General features: G+C 56.2%; 1 protein-coding gene across 1 annotated transcript; it reads right to left on the bottom strand.

Moving 5' to 3' along the window:
- Positions 1-875: 875 nt before the first annotated feature.
- On the bottom strand, positions 876-3,211 carry LOC138100246 (EF-hand and coiled-coil domain-containing protein 1-like). Its single transcript, XM_068998026.1, is given in 4 exon segments — positions 876-949; positions 952-1,285; positions 2,575-3,076; positions 3,078-3,211. Coding segments are annotated over 4 exon segments (1,029 nt in total). The 5' UTR covers positions 3,197-3,211.
- Positions 3,212-20,323: the final 17,112 nt, after the last annotated feature.

Here is a 20,323-nt window from a genome sequence, read left to right as displayed (position 1 = left end):
CTAGATTTAGTAGTGCAAGTAAAAATATATCAATAAATACTGGTTTTGCTTTGGGTCAGCGAGAACAGAAACTAGATTTTATGCCACAGGTCAGTCTTAAACTTGGGCAGAAATGCCTAACACTTCATAATCATCTATGAGTCCAAGTTTCATTTGAGATAAAAAGCAACAAAGGCAGTGAACAATTCAATTCATGACCAACTTTCTGGCTTCTGGAAAGATTTATTTATGCTGTTACAAAAGCGGGGCTTAGTTGAGTAATGTATTCTTTGTTTGAGATTCCCACTATATTATTTTGTGGGTTTAGGAACATTTCAGCTTCTCTCTTTTCAGTATTACCTATTCTGCCAGTGAGGAAGCAATGAAGTCACAGCAGAGTTTAAAACCACTGGCCAGAAGTTGTCCTTGTGTGCTTTTCCCCAGTTCCTAGGACATGTTGAAGAACTTTCTTATGAAATGGAGTGTCAGCCATCTGATTGCAGCTGGCTTGGGATGGGACCTAATGACCAGGAAATGCAGTGGACAAAATAAGTGTGTTGGAAATGGTTTCTGAAGGACTGTCAGGAATTTGTTTTGGGGCTTTCTGGAAGCACTGCCATGTTGAGTTCTGTTGCTGTGTGTTTGAGGAGTAACTTCAGCTCTCTGTAGATCACCACCCTTCCTTGGCCTGCCTTCCACTGAATGCTCCCAGTTCTCTTAGGGATAGGGATCCATAAGAGGAAACCCAATAAAATGGACAAGCAGCTTCTAATTTCCCTCTGGCTAGATTTTACAAGATGTATTTGGAGACGTTTAATAAGCCACAACCAGAGAGTCTCAGACCGACTTGTGTCCCAACACTGTGACTTTATAGGCGCTTTTTGACGGACTCCAACCTACCTGTAGTGCTGCAGTTGTGATTCCAGCTGCTGAACGTGTATTTGCAGATGTGGCACCTCGTTAGCTTTCTCTTCAGCTCCTTCACTTTGCCAAGACTGTTGAGGATGGCGTGTCTGGCCTCTTCCACCTTCCTCCTCGTCTCCCCCTGCTCCCTCTTCAGGTTACGGTTGCAGTCTTCCAGGCTGACCAGAGCTTCCTGAGAGCTCTTCAGCTCCCTCTCCAGCTCCTGACTGAACTTGAATGCTCCTTCAATCTGCCCATCCCTGGAGCTCCGGATGAGCTCCATTTCCTTCAGGACACTTTGGAGGCACTTGGTCTGGGAGTGCTTCTGTGTTAATGGTCTCTCCCTCCCTACGAAACAGGTTCCCTCCTCTTTATGGCTGGCATGGCTCTTCTGCAGTCCCACCTGTAATGACCAGGAGCAGAAAGCAGGGAGAAATTGATGTGTTTTAAAGCAACTGACATTTTAATAAAGACTGAAAATGGCTGGATCGTGCTTTGTTGGGGTTTTTTTTGAATCACATACAGTTGATCAGCAGCTAAAGCTACTTGACCTTTGCCAAACACAGAGACAAGGAAAAGATCTCTGGAAAGTAGTTTTTAGTACCTAGCTATACATATAGTATTCAAACTACTCGCTATTATGTTATTGCACAAGTTCCTGCATAGCTTTAATGTCATTACTGTGGTCTGTACTCAGAAGTCAAGTAGTGTGCTGAAAAAGATATTTCCCATGAAGTTGTGTTCAGAAGAAGAGAGCAGGGAGCAGCTGGGGGGTGTTCTGGAGCTCTCCTCTTTGTCCTTTTGATTCTTCCTGGGGCCTCAGACTCGTGACTTCATGTTTGCTTCAGATTTCCTTTCCCTTTTCAGATGAAAATGGTAAAAGTGGCTTTGACCTGCCATGATGGACGTTGTGAAGAGGAGCAGCCAGCTAACGCAAGTGGCAGTGTCACACATGGAGCAGTTCTGTGAGTCCTGTGTTAGTATCAAATCAGACCTGATCAGACCTGCCAGAACAACTGGTCCATGCTGCCCTTCACTGCCCTGCCTGTCCCACGCTATTTCATGGCAGAGTAATTTAACTGCTGTTAAGTGTGTATGTGTTTCACTCAAGCCAGTACAGCAGAACCAACAGAAACCAGCCCCAGAATTAATGGGGCTCTGCAGAGGAGCCCAAGACTGTTCATCAGCCTGCCCACAGAACTGAAATCTTGTGACCACACTCTGAAGAAAATGTACTTCTAAGGTTTCTGAGGCACTTATGACTGAGGCACTGTACGTGCTTGTACAGCTAAGACTCCAGAAGTTCTTTCCCACTTCAGGAAAAAGCCTGCAGTGGTGCATATCCAGTATATGGTATCAGCACATCCTGACTGAAAGTGCAATAGAAGCAGCAGCTCTGTACGCTTGGGTCTGTTAAGCTGAACTCCCCTACACTTTTAACAGAGTGCTCATCAGCCTGTCCCATAGCTACATCCAATGGCACACTGGTGAAGATACATTTCTCCTTAAAGCCTCCCTGCAACTAAACTTTGCTAAAAAGTTAATGCCGAGGATGAACGAGCAACTTGGGTCTCAGTCTGGAGGTGGAGGGGTTTTTAACACTGACTTTCCGAGAGCAGCATCTTTCCTGAAGTACTTGGGGCCACCCGAGCCGCCTCCGGGAGGCCGGTGCAGAAGCCGCCCCGGACTCACCTGCAGCGCCAGGCACCGCGCGTCGCTGCTCTGCAGGGCGGCCCGCGTGTCCTCCACCAGCTCCCGCAGGCTGCCGTTCTCCTCCTCCAGCTTGGCGATGCAGTCCTCGGCCTGCTCCAGCGCCACGATCTCCTCGTAGCACTCTCGGGAGCAGGGCCCCGGCGGCCGCCGCTCGGCGCTGCCCGCGGCTCCGCGGCTGACGGGGTCGGCGCGGCGGGGGCTGCGCAGGCGCATCTGGGTCTTGATGTGCTCGCTCTCCCGGCCTGGCGGCAGCCGCGGCCCCGCGCCGCCCACGCGGGTGCTGAAGTGGCCGCAGAGCCGCGCGTGGAACTGGCGGAAGGTGAGCTCGGCCGAGAGCCCGTCCCACAGCCCCGCGCACTCCTCGGGGTCCGCCGCCTCCTCCAGCCCCAGCACCTGGCACAGCGTGGAGAACGAGATCGTCGTGCGGCCCGCCCCGGCGCAGTCCAGGTGGTGGAAGATCTCCTGCAGGTACTGGTCCAGGCACGACGATCTCGTTTTCCACGCCGTGGTCCAGCCCGTAGTGGTAGGCGAGGGCGCTGACCAGCCACTGCGTGCGCCGGGCCGGCCACCTGTAGGGGTCCCAGCCCTCAGGCGGCTCCATCGCACCCGCCCGTCCCGCGGAGCTGCCCGACCATCCCGAAGGCCCGCCCGCCCCAGAGCTCGGCCCCGGCCCGCGGCGGGGTGGGATGGGATGGGCGGGATGGGCGGGGCGGGGCCACCGCTGCACCGGTGCTGCTCCAGCGCTGCTCACGGAGCGCCCGGCTCGCCCCGCAGCGGAGTCGCGATCCCCTTTGTCCGTCAGGAAAACGGATTCAGGCAAAGCGGGCAGGTGCCACCCTGCTTGGTTTGTGTGCCAAGCCTGCGCCCCAAGCTTGTTTCTGATTTCTTAAGTAATTTCTCCCTGCTTCCTCTTTAACAGCAGCAAGACAATAGCATCGCACAATCCAGTTTGACAAGTGAGGCTTGTGAACAAGTGAGTGCTTCCACGAAATTAAAAACCCAGTGCGCCTGAAAGTCGACCTTCTGTTCGCTCAGGCTTCCTTACCTCTGTAGATGAGGTGACTTTATGGTGTAGGTATGTGGGTTTTAAATTGTCTGTGATAGAGATGAGTAAGTGCTAAACCTGTTCAAATGCTGAGCTGCCCAAAGCAGTGATTTTAGTCTCTCTTTGGCTGGGGAGTAGGACCGGCATTGTTGAGCGCAGGGAGCAGCACGAGCAGGGCTCCTCCAGCAGCAGGGACACACCACGAGCCAGAGGGGACCGTGGCACCAGAGGGGACCGTGGCACCAGCCGTGCCCAAGGTCTGAAGAGGGTGGCAAAGTCATGTGGTGCTAAGAGGCTGCATTAACAGCCCAGGCAAGGCATGGGTCAGGTCTGGGGACCATCCAAAGAGTCCTGTCAAGAGTAAATCATTCTAAGATTCTCTCTAGGACAAAAAAAGGAGAAAACCAATCCAGCTGATACTTGAGGAAAGAGAATTCAAGTTCATTTGAAACACTGGTTAATACAGGCTTGGGTTTCTTTTGAGTGAACTGACGCTAATAAATGTTTGCTCACATGTGGTGGGGTTTCTCTGCAAATAGGCTTTGGTGATTCATCTGATCACATTCGGCTTTGCTCTTTAAGATAAATTGAGCACCTGAGTAGCTATTGTTGAGGAATGGAGACTTGTTTGTAGCTTAGTATTTTCTCAGGATGAGCCGTACATGTTAGCAGAGCAGGAAGGTAAGGGAAAGGTTTAAAAGCTTTCCCTCCTGAAGTGACACACTTTCAGAGGAGCCTGCAGAGGAGAAGTCCTCTCAGCCACTGCCAGGGCTCTTTGCCTCCTCTGCAGGCTCAGTATTCTGGGAGTTCCATGAGCCTCAGCTGCCACACTATTTCCTCAGAATATTTCTTGTTGTGCAGTACACAGGAAGAATATTCTGTGCTAGATTGTCCTCTGGGCTTTGAGGTAAATCTCAGGAATTCTGGTGATTTTTGTGCCCAGATGAACTTTTTTTAGCTAGTAAGGAAAAGGGAAGAGGTGCCATCGAAAATTAATTGCTCAAAATTTGAGTGGCCCAACCACACTAAAAATGAAGTCTAAACTGAAGAATTTTTTATTTTTTTTCTGCTTACAGGTGGGGTAAAACAGGCAGTGCAATTGCAAATAAAGTTCTTCGAAGAGATTCAGCCAGCACTCAGCGGCATGAAAATCAAAGCAGCAAAGGATGAGAAAGGGCACGGGAAGTGTCTTCATCCCTTCCTGTTGTAGGTACAACAGTCAGAGAACTGACTCTAGGAGTTGCCCCAAGCTGTTGGTGGCCCAAGCCCTGTTCTGGCTGGTCCAGTTTCAGTCCTACCTGGAGGACCAGGGTGGCTGGCTCGGGAGGGGAGGAGGTGGGGGGATCTCGGGGGGCTTCTGCTTCACAGCTGGGCTGGGGGGGCGTGGGGGAGGCAGAGCGTGCTGGTGCTCTGCTTTTCTGGGTGACTGCGGCTGCTGCCGAGGCCATGTCTGGGAGCTGTCAAAGCGGACGGTCTTTGGGCTCCCTGGAGGCGAGGGTGAGCCGGGCCTTCCTGGCTGGGACGCTGGAGCTGGAGCAGGTCGACTGTGGAGAGAGGAGGTGTCTGAGGCCCCCAGCTGCACCTGGCACACAGGGACCCTCCTCACAGCAGGGCCCAGAGCTGGCAAGGCTCCCCGGCATGGCTGCAGCTGCTGGCACACCTTGGCCCAGGTGCACAGCTGCCCGTCAAGGCCCCAGCCAGCCGGGGATGGCTCTGGGCAGGGTCCCTGGCCAGGAGCGGGCCCCAGAGAGCGTCTGCCTTTCAAGGGCAATCTCGGCCCCGCTCTTTCTCCTCCCCGCCTTGCTATGCCCCTGCCCGGTGCTCCTGGGGCTGCTCTTGGCCAGGCAGCCTCCGTGGGAGCCAGCACTGGCTGCAGCCCGAGCGGGCTCCCCAGGACAAGGCCCCGCAATTAAGAGGCCAATTAAAGCACTGGACAGCAGCAGAACCCTCAGCAGAGTTGTTTGGACAACCATGGCCTCGCCACAACTCCACAGCAGCCTCCCTGGGAATGTTTCCTGTCTACAAGCAGCCTTTAAAGGAAGCTGGGGGATGGAGATCAACAACTTACTGTTCCTTGCCCTTCCACCACCGGAACCCGACATAGCATAGGACCATGGAAAGTGGCACAGTGATCAGCATCACTACTGTGCCTACCATGCAGGACTTGCGCACATCCTGGGGGCAGAAAACTCTCGGGCTGCTCGATGTATCCTGGGCATTTGTGCCTGACTTGCCAGGCACATCTGTGGGAGCAATGGGGAGCGTGAGCCCGTGCTGTGCACCACTGCTGAGCTGGCAGCACGTTGGATACGGCCAGGACGTTCTCTGTTTCCCCAGAGCTGGGGCCTGCAGGCACCTTGCCGCCCCTGGGCCCAGGCTGTGCCACCAACAAAGCCCAGAGGGCCGGGAGGAGAGCCCGGGGGCAGCGCAGCTGCTCGGGCAGGGGCTCCTGCGAGGGACACGGGCCAAAGCCATCCCTGCAGCAGCAGCTGCCACCACAACCCTCCCTGCCCTGCGACAGCTCCTGCAGCTTAGGGGGAAAAGCCAGGCCCAGGCAGGACACACAGCAGCCCTGCCCAGTGTGGCAGCCAGGGCTGGCTCTGGCCCTGGGCTGGCGGCAGGGCTCCCGCTCGGGGCTGCTCCTGTGCCTGGGGCCTCTGGGCACTCAGGGCCAGCTCCGGGAGGTGGCTGCAGCGGGAGAGGCCTTGGTGCACGAGTCCTGTTTGCCAGGGGCTGTGGAACGAGCTCCAGAGGCCTCGAAGCCAAGGCGCCTCCAGCTTTGGCTGCTGCCGGGCCCTGCAAGGGCGGGCCCTGGGGGAAGAGCTGCTGCCACACAGCCCCGCCGAGGGCTGAGCCCGGCTGAGCCCGGCACAGCAATTACCTCCTGGGCCTGTGCCCGTGGCTGGCAGCTCCTCCTTTCCTGCAGCAGGGGCTGACAATGAGCCCCTGCTTTCTCCGGGAAGCGCTGTCTCCTCCATGGCCATTTGGTCCATCCCTTGAGAAAGGAAAAGGGACAGCTGGGTCAGATGGAACTGTTCCCCATGGGGAGGTGGCATCTTCAGGAGGCAATACTGGTCGAAGACATGGATAAGGATCAGGAAAATGCCCAGGCTCTTGGAGCTGATCCCGGGCCATCCCTCCTCCAAACTGCTGCCCCTCCTGATCTACCCGGAGACCAGGAAATTGCAGGGGATCTCAGGGTGTGCATGGCCCGTGGTGCAGTTTGGGCACCCTGTCAGCTGATGCCAAATGCCTTCCTGCAGAGGCTGGGGAGGAGCTGCAGCCAGGCCAGGCTGGGAAACAGCCCTGCAGGGCGTGAAAGCAGCAGCGGGGCCGTGAGGCTGCGATGGATCCCTTCCCCTGTGCCGGGCACGGCGTGTGCAGATGTGCAGCGACAGCCCCCGGCTGCTGAGGCTCAGGAGAAGACTGAGGGAAATGCACCCACCACGCCGTCTCTCCAGATCACTCAGCATCTGGTCCAGAAGTTCAGATGCCTCCAGGGATTTCTTGTCTTCTGTGTCTTGGTTCTCCCCTCTTGGAGGACCTTAATGGAAAGTAATTCCATTTCTCTTTCAGGCCGGAGTGGCAGTGGGTGCACCTGGGTGATCGGTGCCCTCCATGGCGCTCCCTCATCTCTGCCTTCCACTCAGGAGCACGGGCAGAGCGAGCCCGTGCCTGCAGTGGCCCCACGCTGGGATGGAAGGAGCCCCTTGCAGGACAGTCAGGGCAGAAAGCACACCCTGGAGCTGCCGGCAGCTCTAAACTCAGCCGGGGCCAGGGCTTGGCAGCGGCAGCTGCTCCGGCTCCCTGGGGCCAGCAGAGGAGCTGCGCCGGGCACAGCGCCCCGGGGCACAGCCCTGGGCCCGGCCCCTTCCCTCTCTGCTCTTCTCTGTGGCTGCACAGAGCACACGCAAGGAGCAACTGGCATTGCACACGGGATGAAGACTGACAGCTAAATGCTCCTTCCTCCCCCGACAGCGACCCTGTGGGATCACTCAGGGCTCGAGAAGGGAGCAGGGCAAGGTCTCCAGGATCCTTCAGCCTTGAGATGATGTTAAGGAGAGTGGCACATGAGTGAGCTCTTGCCACAGTGACACTGATCATTGTGTCACTAAAAAGGGACATTGAGAACTTGCCTCCAGCATGTGCCGAGGTCTTCAAACCATCATCCGGGAGGGCTTCCAGATATTCCATGTCCTGATCCCAGTCTAGAAGGGAGCAGAGATCAGAAGCATTCCATGGTGTGCTGGGATCCCCTTCTGCCTTAGGGAACTGGGCACTGCAAGGGGCTTGGGTAAGGCCGTGGGAGCCAGATGCCAACAGACATGGCCAAAGCTGCAGAGGGGCCTGGGGAGCTCTGGGCTGGCTCCTGGTCCCTCTCCTCCCTCTTTGCAGGCCCTGGGCAACATCCCAGGAGGGGCGGCTGGAGCAGCCCAGGGCCCCTCAGGGCTCTCTCACTCCCACCACAGAAGCCCTCCCTACAGCCCTGGGGAAAACCCTCCCCCACGCTTCCCGGGGAGAAGGGAGTGCTGTCCCGGGAAAGGGGAGCCCGGCCGCCGGCTCACCTGCTCCCCGCGCTCGCATCGGAGCCGCCTGGGCAGCCCTGGCAGGCAGGGCCACTGCCAGCAGGAGCAGGAGCAAGAGGCGCAGAGCAAGGGCCATGGTGCCTTGCCCTCAGCCAGTCTGCAGCTCTCGCTGCCACCACAGTCCTGACGCTGCTGTCCCAAGGTCAGCACCGCTGCTGCCGCCGCCGCTGCTGCCGCAACAGCTGTGGTCAACGCCGGACTGCTCGGTCGCTGTGGTGCTGTGCAACCGCAGGGCTCTGGGACCTCTGTGACCTCAGAGCCTGCTGTGACCTCACAGCCAGGGTGGAGTTGTGTGGGGATCGACCTCAGGAATTTTCCTTCCTGGGGCGGGAGCCCATCCTGTACAGCAGCTCTGTCCAAGGGGTGTGACACAGTCCCAGCCCAGCTGATCTCACAGGCTGGGGGACGAAGAGATGGAGAGCAGCCCTGCCGAGCAGGACTTGGGGGTGCTGTTGGATGAGAGGCTGGATGTGAGCTGGCCATGTGCACTGCCAGCCTTATCCTGGATGCACCCAAAGGAGTGTGCCCAGCAGGTTGAAGGAGGTGATTCCACTCCTCTGCTCTGGTGAGACCCCACCGGGAGTACTGCATCCAGCTCTGGATCCCCAACCCAGGAAGGACATGGACCTGTTGGAGCAAGTCTGGAGAAGGGACAAAATGCTCTGAGGACTGGAGCCACTTCTTCTGGGAAATCCCACACATCCTCAAGTTCTCCTGCTCCAAATCCTACCTCAGGGAACTTGGGCTCATCGCTGTCAGTGTCTGTTTGGTATTTGGCTGTTTTGTGTTCATTGTTTTCTCCTATGTGCAGATCTTCAGGGCCGTGCTGAAGATCCCCTCTGAGCAGGGCCGGCACAAAGCCTTTTCCACGTGCCTCCCTCACCTGGCCGTGCTCTCTCTGTTCCTCAGCACTGTTATGTTTTCCTACCTGAAGCCCCCCTCCATCTCCTCCCCATCCCTGGATGTGGCAGTGTCAGTTCTGTACTCGGTGCTGCCTCCAGCCCTGAACCCCCTCATCTACAGCCTGAGGAAGCAGGAGCTCAGGGATGCCCTGAGGAAAAGGATCACGGCTGGTTTTCAGCAGCAATAAACTCTCATTCTCCTGCAGAGCTGCTCTGATGTGACTCATTAATGCCCACTCTGTGTCCTGTGTTTGTTGCTGCTGACACAGGTGTTACGCTGCTGTGAATTTGTTCACACAAAAATCTTTGTCTGTTCCATTTTTAATTTGGTATTTGCCTTTCCAGTGTGACCCAGAGACTGTAGAAACGGGGAGCTGCACTACAGTATGTGTGTGCTGGAACAAAAGAAAGAAGCCTGTGTTGTCTTGTTTCCCTGACATCTTTCCTCCCTGACTTCTCTGGAGCTGCAGGGTCGGTGCCTCTGGGCAGAGCTGGGGGAGAAAAGAGTCCCAGCAGGAGAGCACTGCCAGGGAGCCCCAGGACTTCTCCTCCGTAACTCCTCTTCCTTCCCTTCCACACTCCCCTGCAGAGCCCCTGCGTTGGTTTCAGGCCTCAGGGCTCTGTCAGCTGGGTCCCAGTCCTGCTGTGTGACTGCCCAGGGACTGCAGGCAGGGACAGGCCGTGGGCACTGCTGGGACAGAGCTGGGCTCTGCAGCAGCATTTCCATCATGCGAGGGCATCTCCCCAGTGCAGGGCCTGAAAGCTTCAATCTCCTTCCCAATTTTGTCTCCAGGATGTGCCCAACGCAGCACCCTGGAGAGGAAACCAGCCCTGAGCAGCAAAGGGTGGCAGTGCTCAGGGTGGGGGCACCCAGCAGTGCCCTGGCAAAGCCAGCGCCGCTGCCAGCAGGGGCCTCTCTGCCCAGCTCACAGAGGTTGTTCTTCCCTCCATGGAGGGACATCCAGGGACCGGGTCAGGGCTCCGTGTTTGCAGTGCACAGACAAGATACAGCCCTGAACACCCTGTGTGTGTGTGGGGACATAAACCCAGCGAGCACAAACACCTTCAGCTGTTCGTGGAGTTCCCAGAGAGTGCCGTCCCCTGGGAACCCCCTGGATGCGGGGCTGGGATGAGCTCCTGTGCACAGAGCTCCCCGTGCCCATCCCTGCGGCCGTGGGGCACCTCGGGCAGGGGCAGGGCAGGGTGACACCCGCAGGGCTGAGCTCCCTGCCAGGCTCTGGCAGCGGCAGCAGAGCCCAGGGAGCCCCTGCCCGTGCTGCAATGAACTGTCTGTGAGCGTGCCAGGGAAGGACTCGTGTCCCTGAGCAGCCCTGGGGCTGTGAGCAGGGCATGAGCCCAGCTCAGGGGTGGGCACCCGACAGAGCCCTGACACTTCTGGGTGTGCCCATAAGAGAAGGCTTGGGCAAGGTGACCGTGGTAAAACCTCTCTGTCCATCAAGTGACAACCAAGTGTCTCTGGCACTGTCCCTCCCCAGCCAGGCACCGGGAGAAAATAAGCTGAGAAAACTGTGAGTCACCATGAAGAGAGATTAATGGTTGGGGCAGGGAAGTAAAGAGCAAAGGCCAAATGCAGAAGCAAAGAAACCACAGGGAGGCAAGAATTCAGTGCATGGAGTGGCTGCCTTGGAAGACAAATGGATCAATACAGAAAATCCAGACACCCTCTCGCCCCCTTCCTTTCCCCCAATCCATTGCTGACCATGACGTCCCATGGAATGGGAGATCCCTTGGGTCAGTCCAGCCCAGCTGTCCCCTCCCTGTGCCCTTGGGAACACTTGCCCACCCCCAGCCCATGGTTTGGGGGGGCTGCAGAGACGCCTCATGCGGGGCCAGCCCTGCTCAGGGACAGCCAAAGCCTTGGGCTGGGACCAACCCCGCTGCAGCCACGAGTGCCAAGCACAGCAGCCCAGGGGCTGCTCTGGACAAAGGCAACTCCAGCCCAGCCACAGCCTGGCCAAGGGGGCTCAGGGGGCTCTTCCCACCTCTGTCATTCCATGAATCTTCTCCCTGCAGAGCTCTGTGGAGACACAAGTGACAGAGAGGCAGAAGCAGAGCTATAAAATGCACCAGTACAAACACAGCAGCTCCTGTGAGGAATGAACCCTCCCAGGGCAGCGCTGGGGCAGGAGAAGCACCCAGAGGGAGGATGAGCTCAGGGCATGTGTGTGTGTCCAAGGCACAGAGGGTGAGGCTGGGCAGAGGTCAGGGCAGGGCTGGCAATGGCAGCGCAGAGCTGAGGGCAGCGAGATTGTCCATTGGGACACGACGCAGCCTCATGGAACTCAGCAGGCCCCTGTGCCAACATGGAATCTCATGGAAACACGGCTCCACTTTGACCAAGTGGGGCCTCATGGGACACCGATGACACTGGGACACTGCCAGCTCCTGTGGAATCCAGTGTCCATTGGGACACAGTGCAGCCTGATGGAAACCTGGAGACCACCGTGGGGCAAAGGAATCTCATGGAACCAAGGGTCACTTGTGACAGAGAGGGGCCCCATGGAACACAAGGGCCACAAAAACATTGCCAGGCCTTGTAGAAACAAGGTGCCATTGTGGCAGAGCAAGGCCTCGTGGGACCTAGGGGAGCACAGGGTCACAATGGATTCTCATGGAACCAACGCCCCATTGGGACAAAGCGCGATCTCATGGAAGGAAACCCGGTGCCACTGGACATCTGCAGCCTTCAAGGAAGCGAGTGTCCACTGTGACACAGCACAGCCTGATGGATCCCAGGAGAGCACAGTGACGCCAGGCAATCTTGGGGAACCAAGTCTCAGCTGTTACAAAGAGGGGCCTCATGGCACCCAGGAGACCATTGTGACACCGTGGAATCTCATGGAAGCAAATGTCCACTGTCCCATGTTGTGGCCTCATAGAGCACTGGAGACCATTGTGACACCATGGGAAAATATGGAACAAAGGCTCCCTAGGGAGACAGCAGGGCTTCATGGAATCCAAGAGAGCATTCTGATGGAATGGAAACTCATGGAACCAAGTGTGCACTGTTTTACAGCGGGGCCTCGTGGTACCTAGGAGACCACTGTGACACAATGGAATCTCACAGAACCAAGGGTCCATTGTGACACAGAGGGGCCTTGTGGCACCCAGGACACCACTGTGACACAATGGAATCTTGGGGAACAAAGTGTCACCTTCAAACACAGCAGGGCCTTGTGGAAGCCAGGTGCCACTTGGACATTGCCAGGGCACGTGGATCTCAGTGTCCACTGTGACACAGCACAGCCCCATGGAACTCAGCAGGCCATTGCGACAACATGGAATCTCATGGAACCACGGCTCCACTTTGACCAAGTGGGGCCTCATGGGACACCGGTGACACTGGGACACTGCCAGCTCCTGTGGAATCCAGTGTCCATTGGGACACAGTGCAGCCTGAGGGCAACATGGGGACCAGTGTGGGGCAAAGGAATCTCATGGAACCAAGGGTCACTTGTGACAGAAAGGGGCCACCTGGAACACAAGGGCCACTGTCATGGTTTGACACTTTCAAATACCAGCTACTCATGAAAATCGTCATGAAGGATTCATGAGTTGAGATAAGGATTGGGAGAAAAACATTCTGAGTTCAAAACAGGCTCAAACTTAAAGGTATAAAGTAAATTTATTATTAACAAAGTAGGATAATGAGGAAGAAAATAAGCCTTTCAAACACCTTTTTCCCCTCTATCCCCTCCCTCTTTCCCTCCAACAGCGCAGGGAGACAGGGCCTGGGAGTGTTCAAGCCAGTTCATCACTCGAGATCTTTCTTCAGTTCCCTCAGGGAGGGGAGTCTCTTTCTTCTGCTCTGCCATGGGCTCCTTCCCACAGGAGACAGTTCTCTGTGCACTTCTCCAGCGCGTTTCTAATTTCATGAGTATCAGTCCCGCCCAGCCTGCTGTAACGTGAGTCCCTCCCACGGGCAAAACGGTCTTCCCAAAACTGCAGGTGTGGTCATTAGTCCATGGGGTGTAGTCTTTTAAGGATCAGCTGCTTCAGTTCGGAAGCAAGGGCCCTCTTTCTCTATCTCTGGAAGCAGGAGCCCTCTCTCCCTGTTCAGGTCTCCCCCTGGATTACAGCTTTTGTAGCACCCAGCTGCTCCGCTGTGAGCACCTTTTCCCACGGGCTGGGAGTGGATCTCTGCATCCCCCCGTGGACTTCATGGATCCCAGGGAGACAGTTTGTTTTATCCCAGTCCTCAGCACGGCTTGCAGAGAAAATCTCGACTCCGACGCTGGGAGCATCTCCTGCCCCTCTTTCTTTCCACTGACCTTGGTGCCGTCAAGTTGTCTTTCTCTACATGTCCTCACTTCCTCCTCTTTCTACAACTAGGAGGAAAAAACTGCTGCTTGTAAATGATGTGTAAACAAGAATAACCTTTCTATGCAGGTAGTAACTAGTTAACATTATAACTGGGGTCAAAGTAACAAGATGCTAATATAGCTTGAGTTATAAGATATCTGTATAATCTGGATCATAACCTCCTGTACAATGTAATAGCTGGTATAGGGTTAACTGCTGCTCCTAAGTGCCATTGCCACCAAATTCCCCCAGTTCCAGGATTTCTGCAGGGTTTCGCAGCACGGAGAAGTTGATTTGGTCTCGGTGCTGCCCCGGGCAATCGTTTGCCGTGTTTGCCCTGCCGGCCCCGCGGCCCCGCTGCCCCTGCGCGGGCGGTCGCAGCCGCCGTTCAGCGCCTCTCTTCATGCGGGCGCTGAGAAGGAGAAGCCGCCGCCGCCGCCCCGGCCTTTCTGCTCGCAGCGCGGCTGGCTAACAGCGGCCAGGCAGGCCAAGCTCGCCGCGGGCAGCACCGAAACGGCGGCGGCCACAGCGGCCACATGGCCACACCCGCGGCACCGGGATGGCCCCGGCGGCGGCGCCTCGCCTCCCCTGGGAAAAAACTGCCCAGGCGCTGCTTTGATTTCCTTCTCACATTCGCCATCCCAGAGGCGCTACCAACCTCTCCAGCTGGCCAGTGCCATGTCCATCTTCAGAGCCAGCAGGGATCGGCTCTGCCGGATACAGCAGAAGCTTCCAGCAGCTTCTCACAGAAGCCACCTCCGTGGCCTCCCCCATTACCAAAAACTGGGCTGAGCCCAAATCAGCACAGGGTCATTCCACCGCTGGTGTTTGAGGGCACCGCTCCCAAAACCGCACAAGAGTGAGGCTGCCGTGGGGTGAGGGTGCAGGGGGAACTGGAGTGCCTGGGAGCCCAGAGCTGGCTGCTGGGGGCTTGGAGGGTGCAGAGCTGGGTGACGGGACCGGGCAGGGATCAGGGCTGGCTGATGGGAGCTGGGCTGGGATCCAGGGCTGGTGGGAGCTGGGGGTCCAGGCCTGGGAGTGGAGGCCTGGTGGTTCCAGGGCTGGGTGAGGGGGCTGGGCAGGTCCAGGGCTGGATGCTGGGAGCTGAGGGGATCCAGGGCTGGATGCTGGGAGCCGGGGGGATCCAGGGCTGGGTGATGGGAGCTGGGGGGATCCAGGGCTGGATGATGGGAGCTGGGGGGATGCAGGGCTGGATGATGGGAGCTGGGGGGATCCAGAGCTGGATGCTGGGAGCTGGGGGGATCCAGGGCTGGATGCTGGGAGCTGGGGGGATCCAGGGCTGATGCTGGGAGATGGGGGGATGCAGGGCTGGCTGATGGGAGCTGGGGAGATCCAGGGCTGGCTGATGGGAGCTGGGGAGATCCAGGGCTGGATGATGGGAGCTGGGGAGATCCAGGGCTGGATGATGAGAGCTGGGGGGATCCAGGGCTGATGCTGGGTGCGAGGTGCTCGATGGATGCTGATTCTGGTTGCAGGTTCTACTTCACTCTGCATCAGGAAGACTCTCGAGCTGATAGTTTCTTCTGTCACTTCCCTACCTACAAGTCCCTGGCCCTGCCTACCAGCAGATTCACAGGGTCTGTTTGCAGAGACACATTCATCACATTCCTTTCAACTGTTTCCCTGAAATCGCTGAATTGTTACACTGAATTCAACAAACCTTTCCTTTTGGTGGATGCCTTTTTCTTGGAATGGACAAGAGACCTTCATGTGTGCAAGCTGTGTGCCTTCCTGCTTGCTCTGGTCTGAGGGCAAAAGTCGCTTTCTCTGTTCAGCTGTGCTGCTCCTTTCCACTGTGCTGGCTCAAACAATGGACACTGGCACTTCAAATCAGTGGGAGGAGTTGGAAAATGTGAGTGAAAATAGATTATCCAGAACCACCCTTGATCTGTCCTCGATCACTCACTAGGCTTGAGGAGATCCTTGATAAGTGCTGCCCGGGAAGCCTGTGAAAACAGGAGTCAATCTGATTTTACCACCCGTGTGCTGTAATGCAGCCTCCAAAAGGAGCGATGCTTTTCTGCACCTGTGCACACACGTGTCTAAAGCACGTGAATCCTCCTTCAGTACCACATTCATTCTGAGGCTTTGCACTCAACTGTTGATTTGGTCCTGATGTTGCTCATTTTAGCTTCAATGGTTGCAAAACAAAGCAGATCAGAGGAAACAAGAAATTCAAGTTTAAAAACCCAAGAACAACCTCTGATGAAAATGCAGAAGAAAGATTCTATTACAGTATAGTTTTTCTTTTATTAAATCTTTTGTCAGTGGATATGTTGCAACGAACTACTTCTTTATGCCTTTTGAACCACAGCTATTTATCATTATTCCTTTTTAGTATTTATTATGTCTTTTGAATGCCATGTACAACTGACTGATGCAATCTCAAGTAGATTTCTGTCCAAAGAGATTAAAAATCACGTTTCTTCATCCCAAAGAGACTAAAGCCGGTGTGTTTGGCGTCCCATCTCCCACAGCCGGTCCCGGTATCTCCGCAGGGGATTTCTGCCCTGGGGCAGCCCCGTGGCCATGGTGACACCCTGAAACATAGATTTAAAAGAAACATAAAGATTTTAGTTATAGGCTAGCTGTGTTGAAATTGGTTAGAATAAGAAAGAATTTGAGCTGGGCTAGTGTTAATTAAAATAGTTAAGAGAGCTAGATTTGAAATGGTTTTAAAGATGCTAGTAATTGATTGCTAAATAATTGATGATCTGTCATTTGTATGTTTGTTTAGCTGTGCTTAGAACAAGGAACAGAAATATTGATCAGTTGGTGTAGGGAACAAGGACAATTCCCAATTTCCTCCCTCTGTGGGAACCTATTCGAAAGTCAGGCAAGAGGAAATTGGGAGGTCACTAAAGTAATTAAGATTGTTAAAGTTCAGAGAGGCAAAAAAGGTCCAAGTGAGGGCGATGAGCTACTTCATCTGTCTGGGACCACCGACCCAATTCGAGAGCAGCGACTCAATTCAGAGCACGCACTGCGCATGCTTAATGCCATTAAAGCTCATTTCCATACGAAGCGGAGAATGGGAGGGGTCACTGTTAGAAATATGTATTTGTAGTTTGGATATTCATCACTTTTGTGGCTAAATGAACTCTGTAACCGTTCATACCTGGACACTGCCCATTAGGAAGCTGTTCCACGCCGCTGTCCGGCGCCAATGAAACATTCACTTTCTAACTCTAAACTGTTAGAGAGCTTTTGTCTGTCTCAGCTGGATATCGATATGAGATCGATATTCACATCTTGGTAAATCAAGCCCCAAGCACGGACACTGGAGCCGGTGTGCGAAGGCGTTTGGGGCTGCACGGACGTTCTTTAGCAGCAATGTTTGTCTTTATCCTCTCTGTCTTTACTCTCTCTGTCTTTATTCTCTCTGTCTTTATTCTCTCTGTCTTTACTCTCACTCTATTCTCTTTCTCCTTATCGTCTCTCTCTTTTTCCCTCCCTCTTTATTCCCTCTTTCTTTACTCTTTCTGTCTTTCTATCTCTTTCTCTATTCTCTCTTTTCTCTCTCTTCACTCTCTTTCTTTATTCTCTCTCTGAAGAAAATGAATACAAAACCTACATATTTTAGCAATCTAATATTGAACATTTATTAGTAAAACAAAGGCAAATCACAGCGCTGGCCGCGTGGCAATATTGCCAGAGGCGCCCTCCATTCATTTTACTGTGGACTTAAGGACTCTCTTAAACTGTTCCATATTCATTAAGCCCAAAAAGTCATTTACACTTCACTCAACTTTCCCCACTCTCTGGTCTCTGCCCGTTCCGCCAGCACGCCGCCGCCTCGGTGCTCGGATCTTGAAGAAGAGACACAAAGTCCCAACAGAACAAGCTCTGCTGTTGTTTTCTTTTTTTTTTTTTTCCCAGTTATTTTATGCTATTTTATTTTATAATCTATTTTACTTTTAGTTTGTCTTTTTTTTTTCTTTTTGCCTTTTTATTTTTTCTTCCATTTCATCGGCTTATTCGCTATTTTCACCTACTGCAGCCTTTGTTCCCCTCCCGGAGGTTTGTGGTGAGATGCTGTCCCACCGATTCTCCCCCGGAAACCAACGAAATCAATTGAAATAATTATGGATTTTTGAACTCTTCCCGCTGCTGTTTCCAGAAGGCCCCGGGAGGAGCCGGGGGCGGGAGGGGGGTCCCGGTGCCGGGGGCAGTCCCCGCTCGCCGGGCGGATCCCGGTGGCGCAGCTTGGGAGCCGCGGAAGTGCCCGAGGGAGCGCGGGGGCGGAGGAAGAGGGGGTGCGAGGGGGTATCGGTGCGGGATAAGGGGGCTCGGGGGGGTCTCAGCGCCGGGGATGGAGGTGCCAGGCGGTCCCCGTGCACGGGAGTGGGGGTTCAGACCTGGATATGGGGGTGCAAGGAGGTCCCGGTGCCGGGAATGGGGGTCAGGTGGTCCCTCTGCCGGGAACGGGTGGGGACGGGGGAGTCCCCGGCCCGGAGATAGAGTTTCAGGAGGGTCCCGGGACCCAGAAACGGTGGCTCAGGGGGTTTTCCTGGGACGGGGAATGTGGGTTCAGGGAAGTCCCCTTCCCGGGAATGGGGCTTGAGGGACGTCCTCGTGCCAGGTAAGGGGAACAGGGGGGTCCCGGTGCTGGGCAGGGGGATGCAGGGGGTCACAGTGTCTGGGAATGGTGGTTCAGGGGGTTTCGGGGAGGCCCCGGGGCCAGATAAGGGGGAACAAGGGGGTCCCGGTGCTGGGGAAGGGGAGGCAGGGGGGTCACAGTGTCCGGGAATGGCGGTGCAGGGTGCTCTAGTACGCGGAAATGGGAGCTCAGGGGATTCCCGTGCCCGGGAGTTGCGGTTCGGGGCTTCCCGTGCCGGGGGTCCCACTCGCCCCTCGCCCCCCCAGGAGCGCCCCCGGCCCCAGCGCTGGAGCCATCGCGCTGCTCCGCTGGGCCCCGCCCCCAGCCCGGCCCCGCCCCCAGAGCCGCCTCCGGCCCCGCCATTGGCGCCGCTCTTTCCTGCCCGCCAATGGCAGCTCGGGCTGCTCGTGACGTCACCGGGCGCCGGGCAGATCCCGGCGGCGCAGGGCGGGAGGCGGAGAAGCCAAAGGGACCGAGGGAGCGCGGGGGGAGGGGACGGGGCAATTCCAGGGAATTCCCCTGGGTCCCCTCCTGCCATCCCCCGGACCCTCCTCTGCCGCGCCCTGCGGGACCCCCGGGCTGGGCTGGGCTGAGCTCCCGGGCCCTGCGGCCAAACTCTGCCTGGAATCCGCTGGGTTCGGCCCGAAGCGGGGCAAGCAGCGGGACCCGCGGATCCATTTTGTCCTGCGGCTGCGGGGCCCCAGCCCCGGCGGAGCAGGACTGGGCGCTGTGACCCCGATCCCTGACTCCCAATCTCCTTCTCTCTCTCCTCTCCTCTCCTGTCCCTTTCCTTTGGGTGATCATAAATACCAGAGCGGCTGCAGCGCCCCGTGCCCAGTTCGGGTTTCCCAGGAAAGGGAGGCCTGGGGCTGAGGTTCCCCGGGATGGCCGGGAATGGTGGTCCGGGGGTCCCCGGGGTCAGGGAAACAGGGGATGCAGGGGCTGGGAGAGGAGGATACCCGGGACAGGGGGTGCAGGGGGTGTTGATGCAGGATGAGGGGTGCAGGGAGGTCCCGGAGCTGGAGAAGGAAATGCAGGGGGTTCCCAGTACCCAGGAATGGGGATTCAAGGGGGTCTCAAAGTAAAGGAAAAGGGGGACTCCCTAAAGCCCCCTCCCGGAGGGGCACGAACTGGGTCAGGAGCTCTAGGAGAGTGAAAAGGGGGCGACCCCCAGCATAGGGGCAATTCCGGAAGGGCCTAAGCGCTCCTGGCGGGACATGACCCCCGGGGATCCCCCCTCATTTCCTCCCGCAGGTGGAGGCCGAGCCCCAGCCCAGGAGGACGAAGCTCAACACGAACCCCCGGCCCCCGTCAGCATCTTGGGGGGCGTCCGGCGGCAGCTCCGGGGCGGGAGGGGCAGGATCCGGGAAGGGACCGGGACGGACTGAGACAGGCTGGGATGGACTGGGACAGACTGGGATGCCAGGATACACCAGGACCAGAACCAGGACTGGAACCCACTGGGACCAGAACTGGGTAACAGAGGTCACACTGCGAGCAACAGGGACCACTCTGAGGGAGACTGGGAGAAACTGGGAGCGTGCTGAGTGCAGCTGGCAGCAGCTGGGAGTGGCTGGGAGCGTGCGGGAACAAACTGGGCGAACATGGAACACCCGGGGGACGCGGAACAGCCGAGGGACACGGGATGTCCACGGACCATGGAAGGTCCAAGGAACGCTGAGGGTCGCTGCCGCGGCTGCAAAAGCTTGAATGGAGTTTTTATCCCGTGACGTTCCCGGGAGCAGCGGCAGCTCCGCGCCCCCAGCCCGGGGGTGGGAGCAGGGGAGCCGCGGGCAGCACCTTCGGGGCACAGCCGGGGGCTGGGGGGCTCCTCCCCGCAGTTCATTTTCTCTCCCCTCCATTCACATTTTCTCCCCAGAATTGAAGTGTTTCTCGCCCCAATTAAACTGTTCTCCCCAATTAAGCCCTGAGGCCCCTCCGATCGAGACCTTCTGGAAAGAGCGGCGGGAAGAGTTCAAAAATCCATCATTATTTTGATTGATTTCATTTGTTTCAGGGGGAGAACCGGTAGAACAGCATCGCACCACAAACCTCCGGGAGGGGAACAAAGGCTGTATGGGGGAAATAGAGAAAAAAACCCGATGTAATAGAAGAAGAAAAAAAAATGGAAAAAAAAAAGAAACTAAGAATAAAAGAAAAAGAATGAGTATGATAGATTATAAAATAAAATGGCATAAAATAAACATGAAAGAAGAAAATAACGGCCGAGCTTCTTCTGTGGTGACTTTGG

This window comes from Aphelocoma coerulescens, chromosome 30 (genome assembly GCF_041296385.1).
Source record: "Aphelocoma coerulescens isolate FSJ_1873_10779 chromosome 30, UR_Acoe_1.0, whole genome shotgun sequence".
Classification (NCBI taxonomy): domain Eukaryota; kingdom Metazoa; phylum Chordata; class Aves; order Passeriformes; family Corvidae; genus Aphelocoma; species Aphelocoma coerulescens.
This window is presented reverse-complemented; position numbering and strand designations above follow the sequence as displayed.